Raw genomic sequence first — 16969 nt, 5'->3', positions numbered from 1 at the left:
AGTTCATGATCAATACATGTACATTGGCAAAGGTCTGTATTGCCCAAAAATGGTTAGCGAAGGAAGGACCTGAGGTGGGGGCATGGAAAAATCTGGTGTAGACCACCATAAAACATGAAAAATACGTATATACAGCAAGAGGGGCAGATAAAAAATTCCACCAAATATGGGATAGGTGGGAAATGCAGTAGAAGTCTAGGGAAATAAGTACGAGAACGCGGAGGAATAAGTAACCTAACAGGGAAGGGGGAGGGGAGGGCAAAGGGTGGGAGGCGGGAGGGAACAGTTGACTGAATACGATACAATACCGGTAATGATTGATTAGAGAGAATGTTAACTTGAATACTTCAAATGGCCTTATGGACCAATCTGGAAAGTAGAGAATTAAGGAAAGGTGAATGTAAAACTTTTATATGAAGGTAATTCGTAAACTGAGCTTTAGCATCTTGGGCAATAGGAGATAAGATGTTAAATAAATACACACTGTATAAGCACATGTATTGGAAAAGATATGCATAGGAATATAGTATACCACTGCTAGAGACAGATAATATATATAATATTACGGACAAGAAAGCTGCCCGTAAGAGATAGAATAAGTATTGAGAATTAACACGCATAGAAAAATACACATAGGTAATAAAAATATATATATATATATATATATATATATATATATATATATATATATATATATATATATATATATATATATATATATATACTTTTATTTAATTTTTATAAACTAAAGTGAAATAATCAAAATAGAAAATCCACTAGTAAATAATAGAGATAATAGAAATAGGGACTAGGAAGACGGTCGTAAGAAATAGAATAACTAATGAGAAGTAACACGAGTAGAAACTTACACAGGTAATATATATACACCTTTTATTTAAGTTTGTAAAGAGCAATAATTAAAATAGAAAATTCACCAGTAAATAAGAGAGATAATAGAAACACAAAAGGGGAAGACACGTGGAGGGGTATAGATCAAGTGAGAAGGAAGCTGGAGCTAGTTAGGCGACATTTGAGAAAAATGTAATTGTATATGTTTGAAGGCCATTATTTGTAGTAACTGTAGACGAAATCTGAGTTGACAAATGTATAGAATCAATGTATGCCGATTGTCGGAATGTATTTGATATAATGTATGTAAAACTAATACCCGCCTGGATTTTAAAAGGAATTTGTAAAAATAAAATAAAGTATAAATTAAAAAAAAAAAAAAAAAAAATGTCCAAAGTGTGGAGAAGAAGATGGGACATTTTGGCATTTCTTCTGGAAAGAAATAATTAAAATAATGGAGCAAATCCGAATCCCCCAGAGCTCTTTAAACAAAACCAATATGGTATTGGGAGTATGGAAGGAGGGTGATATAGTGCGATATCTGAAACGGTTGTCCAGGAATCTATCTGCTATAGCAAAAGTGATAATTACCCGACAATGGATGGCCGTTAAATGGCCAGAGGTAATGGAATGGATTAATCTAGTAAACTCTACTTATGAACATGAGAAATATGAATATGCATCATGAGGCTTGATTCAAAAATGTTATATTATCTGGGGATATTGGAACCAATCCGTTTATTCTAAAATAACAAATAGAAATAGGTTAAGATAGAAAAAAGAAAGATGAATTGAGTTAGTAAGGTTTTGTGAAGCATGTATTGAAATGTACTGATAATATACAGTGTATAAAATAAGTGTGTTGGTTAGATGTACACAATATAGGATGGACATATTAGTATGTAATAAGAAGCACATATGCAGGAAATAGAAGAAGACACAATTAATAGTAAGAATTTAAGTATTTAAAATTTTGAATCAAAGGCGTGGAATTGGTTTAACATAAATTAATAAAATGTAAATGTTCACTATGGGAAGTATAAATAATACCCCTTTCAGACAGAAAAAAAGACCCGGGAATTTCCCTGCTCTTGCCGTGTCGACCCGGGTTTTTCTTCTGTCTGAAAGGGTCAACACGGGTCTAAAGTTCCGGGACTTCGACCCAGGTATTTACCTGGGTTTTTCCCGTGTCAGACACGTGTTTGCGGCTGTGTGAAAGGGTCCGACCCGTGTTTTTCTCCCGACTATTGAAAAATCATGCTGATTGGCTGTGCAGCATGGCGCTGCGCGATTAGCTGATCTTTTCAGCTTCCCTGATTAGCTGAGCGGGCGTGGCAGTGGCGTGCAGCGCAGCACCAAATGGCCATGGCGTATTGGAAAGATGAGGAGATCCGTGAGCTGCTCAATGTCAGAGGGGAGGAAGAAATCAGCAAAACACACAGAGCACTCATGACCTCCAGGTTCTGAAACTTCCATGTTTAATGCAATGCAGTGAGCAGACACCTCCCACTTTTCATGATCTCATCTGTGTGCCTTTAAAACTGTCCTTTTCTTATGACACACAGAGTTTTGCAGGAAAAATCCGGCTTCTGTGTGAAAGGGGTCGACACAGGAAATATCCGGGTTTTTGCTCCTGTGTGAAAGGGGGTCAGACCCTTGCTGCCTAGTTGTATCCGGGAAATACCTGGGTTTTTGGGATTTTTCTGTCTGAAAGGGGTATAAGATTGGGCCTATACCCGGGATTAATTTTTTTTTTTTTTAAGTCTTTAAAAGGGATGATCTATTCAGGTAGGAGCTCTGAGTCATAAGAGTGGTTTAGGTTAAGACGATAACTGGAATCTAAAAGTGTACTGTGTTTGGTAGGATGAGGTTTGTATATCCCAAGGGAGCAAATTTAATATAGGAACTCAGATATGTGTGTGTATGTAAGTTAGTCGGGGAGTCTTTGTCTTGTAATGAATTTTTATTTGTTATCTGTGAATATTTGTATAAAACGAAAGAATATTTGATTGATGTAATGTGAAGTATTGTTATTAATATAAAGACTTAATTTAAAAAAGTGTTTTACCATGCAGGTGAATCTTGCCTGCATGCAAACTGGACTCCATCATAATGGTGTTTTTATAAAAAAAATTCAGATATTCTCTATGGGTGAAATTTACCAAGCTCGGCCATAATGAAGCAGTAATATGAATGGCTGTATTTTTTGCTGTGAGAACTCTGCCGAGTTTACTGGCAGCCAAATACAACCTACCCTGAAGTTGCAGAGCGACCAATGTGATGCTTCTACAGTATGTGTGATATTATGAAATATTTGGGGGGGGGTCCCAATATTTGATGATAGATATATATATATTTTTTTTTTAAACCACAGCCAGGATACACATTTTATATAAGGTTCTGTGGCATGCCATTAACTCGGAAATGGGCAGCCCTGGGGAAGTGGTGACCGCAGACAGGTTTTTTTTTTAGTTTTTTTGGGATGGGGGGGGGGGGGTGTTTCCCACTTTTTTTATTTTATTTTTACACCCAGAACCATGCTTTAGCAAATACAAGTGGAAAATGTGTGTGTGGGGGGGGGGGCTCATACAAAGTATAGTACATTTGAAGATCAGATCTAACTTGGCCAGATATGGCCACAGAGTTTTTTATCGATGGTCTCATACATGTTGGAGTCTAACCTCATTGTTAAGTTTGCTGACGGTACCGGGTTTGATTAGTGAGGGGTAGGAGGACAGTTATAGAATGGAGGTGCAGCAACTGATAAACTGGGGAGAGGTTAATAATACCTCTTTCACACTGCAGCTCAAGGGGGAGATTCTCAAACAGAAATGCGGTAAAAACCCCGGTATCAGGGTTTTTACTGCATTTTGATATGCAGCTTAAACCCGCACTGTGGGTTTTTGCTTTGGGGGTATCTCCAGCAAAAGCTGGTGATGCACCATAGGAGCCTATGGGCTTCCTAACGCGACCACCACTGACTTGCGCCGACCCCCCCCCCCCCCCCCCTCACCTGTGTCCGGCCAGCACAGCGCTGTGCTGCCTGGACCTGTGACCTCCTCCCTGCACTGAAGATCATCTTTCGGGTGCAGGGAGGAGGAGAGCCCGGTATTTGCAAACGGGTAAAAAGCAGAGTCCCACAGGGTTCAAACTTGTTTTTTATATGCAGTGTGAACGGCTCTGAACCGGTATATGGGACTCTGGCAGTAGCTATGAGAGCGCAGTGCATATGTAATGAGCTGCTCATTATGCACCACGCTGTCTTATAGCTACTGTCTGTCCTGCTTTCACACTGCAAACCTGCTTGAGACCCGGTATTTATGTGTGGTGTGAAAGGGGTTTAAAACTGTAAAATACCATTTCAAAATACCGGGTCTCAAACGTTTAGGCAAAGCAACATTACTTATTTTTAAGGATTATCTCTACTGAGCATCTGACCTGGTCCTCACATACCTCTATAGCAGTTTGAAAGACTTAGCAGCACCTTTTTTTTTTTTTCCTGTGGAGACTCCTGGCAGTAGAGTTCTAAAAATTTTGAAAATCATGGTATGGGAATTCCAAGTGTTCAGATCATGGCACCTTAGATAGGGTAGTTCAGGCTGCAGAAAAAAAATTGTTTGCCAACCCTTGCCTAGGATGGCAGATATTTTTGCTAAAAGGGGTAAAGTAAAGGCCAATAAAATTCTTTTAGATTCAAGCCATCCTTGTTGTTCTTATTTCTTCCTGTTGCACTCTGGGAAATGTTATAGTTGTTTAGGTTGCAGTACTAGTCTGCTGCAGAATAGGTTTTTTTTCTCCTTTTTAAGTCTGAATTTGTAGTGTGTGAATTGTGAGTACTCCTTTTATTCTTTGGAATTTCACTTATGCATTTTAATGTTGTAGTGACAATAAAAATGATTTGATAATTATGAAATATCCCATTTTGTAAATTTGCGGACCACCAGGTCCCGGCTACAAATACGGTTAAATTCCCCTATAAAATTCAGACTTCAGTATATCAAACTTCTCTCTTGATTGATTAAATACATCATTTCTACATCTACATACAAGTCCTTTAAAATTTTAATATGCAGCCAGGTTTCTAATTTTAAATCCGGAATAAGTCTCGAGACAAGTAGCCATAGGGGCATATTCAGGGTCCGTCGTTAGCTGATGTAGTTACGCCTGTTCTAGCTTTTACATCAGCTAGACAGGCGAATTGTGTTTCACCCTTTCACCATTTAGTGTATTCAGGGTGAAATCAGTTCAGAACACCTCCTGGCGTTAAAAACCAATGAGGCGAAAGGGGGCATGTTCAATTCCACACACTCCATTTGCTTTTTTGGAGAGGTGCTATGTGAATGTAAACTTTTATTTTCTTCTAACTCCCCTGCTTCTTTTCATGCACATGCAGGGGAGTTCAATTGACACCAATCCCTCCATCCCTCCCTCCCTGCTGGGTCTCCGGGTACAACCGCCTCCGTTCCCGTCCAGCCACCATGCAATGCCGCTCTGAATCTAGTAATCCCCCACCCGCCCTGCATCTACTAATCCCCCGCTGCAAGGTGTCTGCCCACTGACTGGCTGCCGCTCAGCGGGCAGGCACTTCAGGAGGCATCCATGCTGAGATCGCGCCTGTGCTGTCCTCCTGCTGTCCGCCCACAGCGTCTACAATCCCCCGTGAGCTGTCCGGCCGGCTGCCACCGCCGGGCAGCGGGCGGACAGCAGGAGGACAGCTCACGGGGGATTGCTAGACGCTGTGGGCGGACAGCAGGAGGACAGCACAGCCGCGATCTCAGCCACCTGAAGTGCCCGCACGCTGTGCGCAGCCGGTCAGCGGGCAGACACCTCGCGGGGGATTAGAAGCTGCAGGGCAGGTGGGGGATTACTAGATGCAGAGCGGGCATTGCATGGTGGGTGGATGGGGACGGAGGTGATATGGGGTTGTGATAGCACAGCCGCGATCTCGGCATGGATGCCTCCTGGAGTGCCCGCCTGTATGCTCACTCCCCTTGCATCTGTGTACTCTGCCTCCCCCCCCCCCCCCCCCCCGTTTGCTGGCCTCCTTCATCCCCCCCCCCCGCCCTGATGGCCTCCTTCACCCCCCCTGCTGGCCTCCTTCACACCCCCCCCTGCTGACCACCTGCACCTGATTAGGTTGACATGTGGATTAGGTTGACATGTGGATTAGGTTGACATGTGGATTAGGTTGACATGTGGATTAGGTTGACATGTGGATTAGGTTGACATGTGGATTAGGTTGACATGTGGATTAGGTTGACATGTGGATTAGGTTGACATGTGGATTAGGTTGACATGTGGATTAGGTTGACATGTGGATTAGGTTGACATGTGGATTAGGTTGACATGTGGATTAGGTTGACATGTGGATTAGGTTGACATGTGGATTAGGTTGACATGGTGGAAGGTTGACATGGTGGAAGGTCGACATGGTTAGGTCGACCATGGGGGTTAGGTTGACAGGTGGATGGTCGACGCGTGGAAGGCCGACATGGTCATTAGGTCGGCATGGTGGTTAGGTCGATAGGTGGAAGGTTGACGGGGTCATTAGGTTGACCATGGGGGTTAGGTTGACAGGTGGATTAGGTTGACATGGTGGAAGGTCGACATGGTGGAAGGTCGACATGGTTAGGTCGACCATGGGGGTTAGGTTGACAGCTGGAGGGTCGACGGTCATTAGGGCGACATGGTGGAAGGTCGACATGGTCATTAGGATGACATGGTGGAAGGTCGACATGGTCATTAGGATGACAGGTGGTTAGGTCGGCATGGTGGTTACGTAAAAGGTTGACAGTCTCAAAATGGGAGTGAGGGATAACAGAATCCTGGGTAAAAACATCACATGGGTACAACACTGCAGTAAAACACAATGCTACATGGGTAGAGTAAAAAAATAAAAATAAAAAAAATCTAAATATATTCATATAGACAATAATAAACATACATAATGTATTTATAAGCAAAATGACAATAAATGACATTGATTAATTAAAAAAACTACATAAATTAAATAATATTTTATGTTTTGTAGACTAGTCCCGACAGAAGAAATTGTCTAGTTCACTTTGTCTAAAGCCTGCCTGAAAACTGTAGAATCCATTTAGACAATCAGACACTGAATAGGCTAAATCAGATTAACATGGCTGAGTTTAGACAAAGTGAAACAAAAAGTCCAAATGACTAATTTAGACAGGCGAGGCAAACGAAAAGAGTTGACAGGTGAAATGCTTTAGACTGTCTAGAAAAAATGATAGTGAATACTACAATTCATCTAGACGTTTTTTTCAGGCGTAAAATATGCTGTTTTAGACAGAATGGACCTAACGACCAACAGTGAATACACCCCATAGTAGCTTTCAATATATGCTTATTTAACCCCTTGAGTGGTGGGTTTTGCTGGGACAGGACGAGGTTTGTCCTGCCCCAGCAAAGCCCACCACAGGATGCAGATAGGTCCCCCCTCACCTCCATTCTTCCTTCCCTGCCACCGCTGCCTCAGCTGCCAGTCAGTCAGCAGTGATGTAGGCGGCAGGCTTGGGGATATTTGCGGCAGCTCAGGAGGACTCGGGCGCCTGAACTCCTGAGTGCTTCAGAGTCCCCCCGAGCCACGCTGGCCATCCCCGAGCCTGCCGTCTACGTCACTGATGCAAATAGTGAATAGCGGCAGGGGAGCTCCGGCATACAATCGCAGGAGGGGGTAGGGGTGGCGTGCACCTACTGTACAGTGGTATGGGCGGAAATTTTCCGGGACAGCCCGCTGCAGCAGCGCAACTGAGCCCGGAAAATTTCCAGGCATACCACTCAAGTGGTTAATCTTCAATTTTTTTTTTTTTTTTTTCAGGAACCAAATTTCATCTCGTAAGGAAATCTCACCGCTTATCACTTCCTCCAGTTTCGCTCCTGGGTTAAGTTTATCTACAGGCAATCATTCTCTTATCGGGTCAATCAGACAGGCCCATTATAATATAACTCCAAATCCGGTACTTACAGCCCTTCCAGCTCTTTTGGCATAACCAGGTACTTTCGTGCGAATTTAGGCATCTTCTTTCCCCATATGCATCTCATTAACCTATTAAATCTGTATATCCAAAATTTGGGTAACATTCTAGTGCAGTGGTCAGGGAACTCAGTCCTCATTACCCCACGCAGTGCATGTTTTGCAGGTCTCCTCACAGAATCACAAGTGAAATAATTAACTCCACCTGCGGACCTTATAATATGTGTCTGTGAGTAATTAGTGCACCTGCTGGGTCACCAGCAAAACATGCACTGTGTGGGGTAATGAGGAACCAGTTCCCTGACCACTGTTCTAGTGATTGCTCTGAAGAGTATATTTGGCAAAAAAAAAAAAAAATGTAAACATTGCAGACCAACTCTTGACACTTCATAATTCATCCAGTCATCAGCCTGTTTATTCAGTTGTTTCAGTAAAACACCATAGTTACAGTCTAATGGCTTTGTCTCTGAAGTATTTGGGGGATTTACCTTACAACATCAGAGCATCGTCTTTCCATTTAAATTTCTATATATTTTGAAATGTAGTTAATGTTATCAGGTCCATATTTATGGGAAGTGCTTCAGTTTTACCTTTTTATTTAACTTGTAATAGGAAACTAAAGAAAATTCCGCTATAATCCTTAATGCTGCCGGGAGTGGTTCTACCGGATACCTGAGAAATCGCAAAACATCATCTGCATACAGCAGAATTTTATGTTGCATCTCTCCAACTTGAAGTCCTTTTTTGAGTTTAGAAGTTTGTCTAATAGATTCCGCCAATGGTTCTATTACCAGTGTATGTATTATTGGGGGACAGGGGAAATGTTCCATTTGTACTGGCAAATCTTTTGGACAGAACACCATTACAAAAAACATGAGCCGATGGTGATATGTAAAGGGTCAAAATAGAATCCAAAAAAGGTCCATCTATCCCAAGCTTCTTTAAGCTCTTGGTCATATAGCTCCAGTGTAGCCTGTCAAAGGCTTTCTCTCCCCTCTAGCAAGACTACCAGTAATTAGTCTTCCATACATGCAGCATATTCCATAATATTAATAGCCCTTCGTACATTCACCAGGCCCTGTCTTTTAAAAACAAAACCAGCCTGTCCCATCCCTCCTTCTTGCCCTAGATGCCGAAAAGGCTTTTGATAGGGTCCTGTGGCCTTTTATGACCGATACACTATGCAGTTTTGGCTTCTACGGTAAATTTCTTCAGGCTATTACAGCGCTCTACCACAACCCCTCCAATTCCGTTCTTGTGGGTGGCCTTTTTTCAGCATCCTTCCCCATTTCAAATGGTACAAGGCAGGGTTGCCCCCTATCCCATTGATCTTCACACTGATCATTGAACCACTAGCCTGCAGAATCAGAGCAAACCCAGATATCTCTGGCATCTCCATTGGCAGTTCTACCTACAAACTCTCTCTTTTTGCCGACAATGTCTTACTCACCCTTACCAACCCCCTGATCTCCCTCCCAAATCTATTCCAAGAATTATCTACATATGGACATTTGTCTGGTTACAAAATCAACCAAACTAAATCGGAAGCCCTGCCCCTTCACATCCCCAAACAATACCAGGACCACCTCCGTCTTAACTTTTCTTTCACCTGGCGTACAGACTCTATTAAATATCTCGGCGTTCACCTCACAAAAACATATGCGAGTCTGTATAAGGCCAACTACCCTCCTTTATTCCGTGCCATAGAACAAGACCTATCCAGGTGGCGGACCCTCTTCATCTCCTGGGTAGGCCGTATAAATGTAATAAAAATGAATGTCCTTCCAAAATTACTGTATCTTTTTCAGACTCTCCCTGTGGCTGTTCCCCCAAGAGTCCTCTCATCCCTCCAGGCATATTGTAAATTTATTTGGAATAACAAGAGACCCCGATTGAGCAGAGACACTCTTTTCAAACGCTCAGCAGATGGTGGCCTGGGCCTACCATCTATATCTAAATATTATCAAGCCTCCAAGCTCAGCCAATTAGTAGCCTGGCACTCTCCTAAAGCCACTAAAGGATGGGTTGATCTAGAGACTGAGTTGAGTAAAATCAATTCTATATCTGATCTCCCATGGCTTCCTCGCAAACATAGGCCTATTTTAGCTACCTCGGTGTGTCCCCCCAACCCCCCCCCCCCCCCCCAATCGCCCTCACCTTGTCTATTTGGGATTCGCTCTCTCCCAAATACTCCCTCTCCACGTACCCATCCCCCCCCTTAGCCCTCTATGGCACCATTCCTGCTTTCCTCCCGGAAATTCTCCCCATATGGTCTCTACCTGGACGAGGGCTGGTATAACCAGCTTCCGCCACATTCTTGGGGAGTCTGGTGCACAATCTTTCACCGACCTACTAGATCATCATCCCCTCCCTCAGTCTTGCTTCTACCAATACCTCCAGGTCCGTAACTTCATCACCACGTCCCTCCCCTCCACCAAATCACTCTGCAACCCTACAGCGATGGAACGTCTATGTGTCTATGTATCTCCAGGCCCACTGATAGAGGAATCATCTCTCACATATATCACTCTATACTATCGCAAGATCAACCAGCCTTGGCACCTCACGAACTTTCCTGGGAAGTGGATCTGGGCACCACTCTGGGGGAGGAAGCATGGGAGGAGATTCGTTGCAACATCTCCAAGTGTTCCATAAGTGTCTCCATCAGGGAGAACTCCTACAAGGTGTACACCCGTTGGTACCTAGTCCCAGAACGACTACATAAAATTTACCCCAATACCACTGCTCTTTGTTGGCGGCAATGTGGCCAGATAGGATCTTTCTTTCACACATGGTGGTCATGCCCTAAACTAACCCCTTTCTGGTCAATTGTCAACACACTTCTGGCATCTGTAATCCCACACTGCCCACCCCTTTCCCTGGCCGCGATGCTACTGTGTGCCTCGGTTTGCCAGTTATCCAAACATGAGAATAAACTGCTGCTACACATTAGCTGTGCAGCTAAATACCAAATTGCTAGATCCTGGAAACAACCCTCCCCTCCGACCCACCAGGAACTTGTTAACCGTGTCTGGTTTGTGGCCAAAATGGAATTCATCACTAGCCTCCAGAATAGCACAGTGGACAAGTTTCATTCCGTATGGACACCATGGTACACGTTATATAGTGCAACCCTTCCTGGTCAAGCCTAATAACTTATTTAGTAATCGTCGTCCCCCCCCACCCACGGCCTGCTCCCCCTCCTATACCACCCCCCCTGCTTTCCCTCCCCAACCATTTCCTACTTTAATTCCTTCTACTACCCACTTTTATGCTCCCCGTATTTCCAGGGAACCCTGGTCTACTACCCCTTATTCTTGATCCCACATAGTGAACCCTGTCTCTGCCGTTTCTTTCTCTTTGTATCAAACCCCAGTTTGAAGTAGCAGTTACCATATGGCTTGGGAGGATACCACAGAAATGTTTGTATGCCACTATACCCTTTTACCTGTTTTTACTTACTTTACTCACACATAGCTACAGTTGAACACCGTGTTCTCCAGCTATACACAATGTCTATGTTGATGTTCTACGGACTGTATTCACGTACTATTTGTATCTTTGTGGTTATCTTATCTTAATAAACCCAGCCTGGTTCCCGTTAAGGAGTCCCCCAATTATCGGCTACGGTCTCTTGGCAATCATTTTTGCATAGATTTTAATATCTGTATTTATTAACGCTATTGGCCTATAATTCTTGGGTGCTGTTATATCTTTCCCTTCCTTGCCTATTGTAATGGGGCCAACACACAAGGCTATGCTAGATCGCTTATTGCGCACACATGCACACGCACAGTGATGGTGTAGTGCCGAGCGAGCTGTCAGCGCCAGTGTTTTACGGTGAGAGAGGACTGGCGATAGCCACATTTGTGCTCACTGAGCATTCTTTATTCTACTGACGATCTCGTCAGATCGTTTAGAAAATGGCTAAAAATCGCTATGTGTGTGGGCCCCATAACAATGCGTGCTTCTAAGATTTCCTTTGGGAATTTATTTTCAACCCCAACTCTTTGGAAGACTAACAAAAGTATTTGAGTGATTTTTCTCTCTGGAAGTTCTTATAAAAATTATTTCTATACCCATCTGGGCCAGGGGATTAATTTAATTTGAAAGCTTTTATTGCATCTATAATTTCTTTTATTGTCCATGGGGCATTAAGCTTCGTTTGATGGAGATTGTTTTATTTAGGTGAATTAATTTTTGAAAGAAAAGAATCTATATCTTTTCTGTTGCTGGCTGGAGCATAGCTTTTATACAATGCAATATATACAATTTCTCATACTCTTCAAATACATTTGGTATCTCCCTAGGGTCTCTCATCTTTGCCCCACTGGTATTATACAGTGCCTTCACTCAATTTCTCAACCTTTTTATTTTCTAGTCATTAATCTCAAAGCTTTATTCGCTTCTGAGTAGAAACTTTTGATTTAATTTTCCCATTTCTCTCTGCATCTGTTTAGAGCTACTTTATAGACCTCTAACTGTTTCCTTAATTTATTTAGATCACTAGTATTTTTCATTGTTAGAATCCATCGTATGTTTTTGCTCTAAAACTTAATGTCGTTCTCCATTTTTCTTTAAGCGATCTGTACTATATTTCCCCTTATTACCGCTTTTAATGCACACCAGAGATTCATAGGGTTAGTCTGCTGTGCCGTATTGAAAGTAAGTTCATCCAACGCTGCTTTAATTTCTTGTTGATTCTTATCTGACTCGAACGAAAAATTAGGGCATCTCCATATTCTATAATTGAAGTAGCTCTTCCCTCAGTGGTGCTGTTTTAGGTGTTTTACAATATGAACTACTGAGATCTCATCTCTGCGATGCGATTTCACTCAGGGTACAGTGAATAAATTAACTACTGAGATCGCATTGCACATATCGCAAGGCACAAAAAGCCATGCGATGTGCGATGCGATTTCACTACGCAGAATAGCCCACTAAGCAAATAGCGGTACTTGTTTCCTAGCTCGGCGCCCACTAAGCTTGCTTAGTGGGCTATTCTGCGTAGTGAAATCGCATTGCAATGTGTGCGATGCGATCTCAGTAGTTAATTTAGTTAATTTATTCACTGCACCCTGAGTGAAATCGCATCGCACATCGCGTGAGATGAGATGTGAGATGCGATCTCAGTAGTTCATATGGTAAAACACCTAAAACAGCACCACTCTCCACGTCACCCGAAGCATGGCGAGCGGCGGTGGAACGCAACCTCCGACCTTTGCATACACCCACTATGTACATCTGCGTGGAGTTGATATTCTATAGATTGGCGAGCCACCGAGCCCGAAGCGAGGGTACGCGGATTACTTTACATGTATTCCGCATCCGCTCGCCACGCTTCGCGCTCGCCGCACTATATAAAATCAACTCAACTCCACGCCGGCGTGGATAATGGGGGTATGAAAAGGTCAGGACGTGTTCCGCTGCGCTCGCCACGCTTCTGGGTGACGTGGAGAGTGGGTGCTATTTTACCATATGAACTACAAAAAAGGGCTGTGCGATGCGATTTCACTCAGGGTGCAGTGAATAAATTTAACTAATTTAACTACTGAGCGTAAGTAGGAAATCTGGGTGCCCTGCTAGGAAACAAGTACCTCTTCTTCTTTTCTTTTCTTCTTTTTACAGAACAATTTTATTTGAATTCATAAAATCAAATGTGAACAACGCTGGCATTTTTAGCTTATTTTGTGCATATCTTTCACAGAGCTGTTGGCATTTGTAGAGGATATTTTTGCGCATCACTCACAGATGTTAGCACTCAATGGGACAACAAATCCAAAGGGGGGGGGGGGGAGGGGGGTTGGTGGGGAATAATTCTATCTCCCTAAAATCTTTTCAAATGCCAATTTTATTCATATCGGTCTGTAAATCTTATACGGTCACCTAATCTGTCATGATCTTGTAATTTATATCTCCGAAATGTCAATCTAAGGAAGTACTCTATAACCAATCACACAAGGATTTCACAGGGTTAAGCCCATTCCCACCCACCCCTCTTTACAAATAGTATTATCTTTAGGTCTTGGTACTTTCTTCTCAAAGCCTCCAGATCTCACATCCAGTACTCACAAACTGTTATATTGAGTAAGGGGTATACATGTAGCACTGTCTAGATCAATGGTTGCCAACTCGTCGCTCACGAGCTACCGGTAGATTGCGGCAGCGATCAGGGTGGCTTGACCACTCTGTCACCGCCCGCCCCTCTATTATCTGCTGCCGCCACCCCACCTTTTCCCTGAGGGGAGGACAGAGCATTGCGCGTCTCTCCTACCCCTCACTGTGCTTCCCTATGACTACGGCGTATCTATATCTATACACAATCATTACTAATGATTATATCTCTTTGTAACACAAAACATGCATATTTAAGTATATCCTCAAAAGAAGGAGGGATAAAAATGGGGGGTGGAGAAAAAAAAAAGAAACCTTGTGATCTTCTATCACAATCTCTTATTCCTTTTTGCTAAAAATTCAAATGTTTATTTCTGATTTTCAGACCACTCCAGCTGAACAGGCTCTATATCTGCATGGGCCTTGGTCTCCTATTTAACATTGCATTATTTTAGGACCTTATGCCCCTCTTCCTCAAAGCAGAGAATTCTTGAATCCCCTTGATAACTCTCGATCAGTTTTTTTTACAGGAAACCCCCATTTATATCTTATATTAGCTTCACGTAAGGCCATGGTGGCCCAGGCAAATGTTCTCCTCTCTGCCAAGGTTCCTGCAGAGATATCTCCGATTATCTGTAGGTCACTCAGCGATTCAGACAGATTTTTATCCTCCCACATATTATCTTCAGCAATTTTTCTTTAGTTTGATAGTAGTGAACTCTCAACATAATATTTCTCAGTTTCTTCTCCGCCATTATTTTGGGTTTAGGTAATCTATGTATGCTGTCTATTGTCAGTTGTTCTGGAGTATAATCTGGCAGTCATTTTTGAAATGACTCTCTTCCATATTGATGTAACTGGGACGTTTTTACAGATTCAGGGACTCCCTGGATTATTTCTCCCTGCCCTATCTTCCAGATTTTGATATTCTCTCACTTTAATTTAATTAGATCTTCCTGTGTAGATTTCTGAACATATCAGTCCATTCTGGGTATCCATTATCACCTTAATGCCCTGTTCTAGTCCTTACTCCTAACTGAGATGTTTATTTTGTCAAATCTTTAACTGTTGTATTTAATTCAGTCAGTGAGTCTTTTTCCAGATCCCTCATTAGCTGTAACATTTTACGGAATTTGATTGGTTCATCCATACACTCATCCTCTAAATTTATTGATGTTTCAGGACTTTTAGAGTGGCAATCTCTAGTTTAAGAATTCTGAAACCAAGCAATATTTGATCAATTCGGGAATGTTTGTCAACAGCATGTGAGATGATTTTTAATGAGATTTGACGGCCTCACTAACAGAGGTTTGTTTGGTGCAAAAATGCCGGGACTTATGAATTAGTCCCAGTAACAGAGATTTCCACTTATCCAAGTTTGACTGACTGTAGAATTATTATTCATTCCTTTGTGTATAAATAATGGTTTCCTGTAACCTTTTTATTATCTGTGCTGCGAATTGACCAGGTTACTAAATAAATATAGCTTGCTGGTATTTAAAGGTTTTAATAAATCAGACATAACCTTTCTTTTTATTTGTCATTAAAGTATTTTTGTTTTGTTTTTTTAATCCTTTCCTCAGTGATGTGGTGTCCACTCCTCTGAATTGCCAGTCTTGTCCTAAAGCGTCACATCGGGCTGTAGATGTCCTACTGGTCATGAACTCTGATTGCCTGAGATGGGGACAATTCCACTTCTCTCATGTTTTCGAGAAATAATAAACAGGTAGGTCACATTTTCTGCAGTACTTAATGTTGTATTACTTTTGTGGGGGTTTTTTGTGTTTTTTATTTTAATTTTATTTTAACAATTCTATGGTGAGCCGTAAGAGGTTATGGTATAATTTCAAAGTATGTAAAATACCATTTGGCACTCCCTAGTCTGGTGTTCTCAACAAGTCAGGTAACCAATGAGGATTACTGTGTGTACCCTTTTTGAGATTCCTGACTTTTATGGGCAGCAGCTGTCCAGTATTCAGATAGTATATTTGTTTTTGTTGAGTGCACATACAGTAGTTGTCACGGAAACGGATTTGACACAGCAGCCCACAGCATAAAAACCATAAATACGTTCACATGCTGTTCTTAGCATGGACCAGCCTAAATTCCTGTCCATTCATGACTTAAAGCAAGAAGAGGTTAGTTGTGGGTACATGGCTTACTGGAGCAGGGTCGTACATGCACACATACAAATATGAAAATTTATACTTCTACTCATTGTATCACTTTTTGAGAAAAGCAATTTGAAATATTTTCATATGGTGATTTATTTCAGTAAGCCTACATTACAAGGCATACATCATCATCATCATCATCATCATCATCAAGATCCCCTTGTGTTGTACATGGTGCCATAGTAACACAATGTGTGTGTGTGTGTGTGTGTGTGTGTAATAAATATATATATATATATATTTGTTTACCCTTTTTTTATTCTTGATGTGCAATATTTGTTTGCCCATGTCTTGCCATCGTATATGTAGTTGAGGGTCATATGATGATGATAACTGTTTTAAAGATGTTTTTGCTTGGTAGGACCTTCCTGTGAGACATGGATCGATGTAAGCACGTGGGACGCCTGCGCTTGGCCCAAGATCACTCCATACTGAATCCGCAGAAATGGCATTGTGTGGACTGTGACACAAAAGAATCAGTATGGGCATGTCTTAAATGTTCTCATGTTGCCTGTGGACGTTACATTGAAGAGCATGCCTTGCGACACTTTCAGGAGAGCAGACACCCTTTAGTCATGGAGGTGCATGAGCTTTACGTGTTCTGCTACCTATGCCAGGACTATGTATTAAATGATAATCCAGAGGGTGACTTAAAGCTACTGAGGAGTGCCCTGTCTGCTGTACGGAGTCAGAAACCAGAACCATCTAGCCGTAGAAGCTTGCGTTTACAAACTACAGCAAGTGAGGGGTCTGGAAGTCATAGGTCACCACAAGGGCAACCAATGATGCTTACAGCACTGCGTCATCGGCGCCAAACTTTGCTGACAAAGGCACT

General features: G+C 42.3%; 1 protein-coding gene across 1 annotated transcript in view; it reads left to right on the top strand.

The window, feature by feature from the left end:
- The first annotated feature begins 15546 nt into the window (after positions 1–15546).
- Positions 15547–16969, top strand: part of USP49 (ubiquitin specific peptidase 49) — an 18594-nt gene continuing 17171 nt past the window's right edge. The window contains 2 exon segments of the mRNA XM_083172972.1: positions 15547–15686; positions 16496–16969. The exon segment at positions 16496–16969 is cut by the window's right edge and continues 8 nt beyond it. Coding sequence (XP_083029098.1) covers positions 16512–16969 — 458 coding nt within the window. The 5' untranslated portion in view covers positions 15547–15686; positions 16496–16511.

This window comes from Crinia signifera, chromosome 2 (assembly GCF_055691185.1).
Source record: "Crinia signifera chromosome 2, ASM5569118v1, whole genome shotgun sequence".
Lineage (NCBI taxonomy): Eukaryota > Metazoa > Chordata > Amphibia > Anura > Myobatrachidae > Crinia > Crinia signifera.
This window is presented reverse-complemented; position numbering and strand designations above follow the sequence as displayed.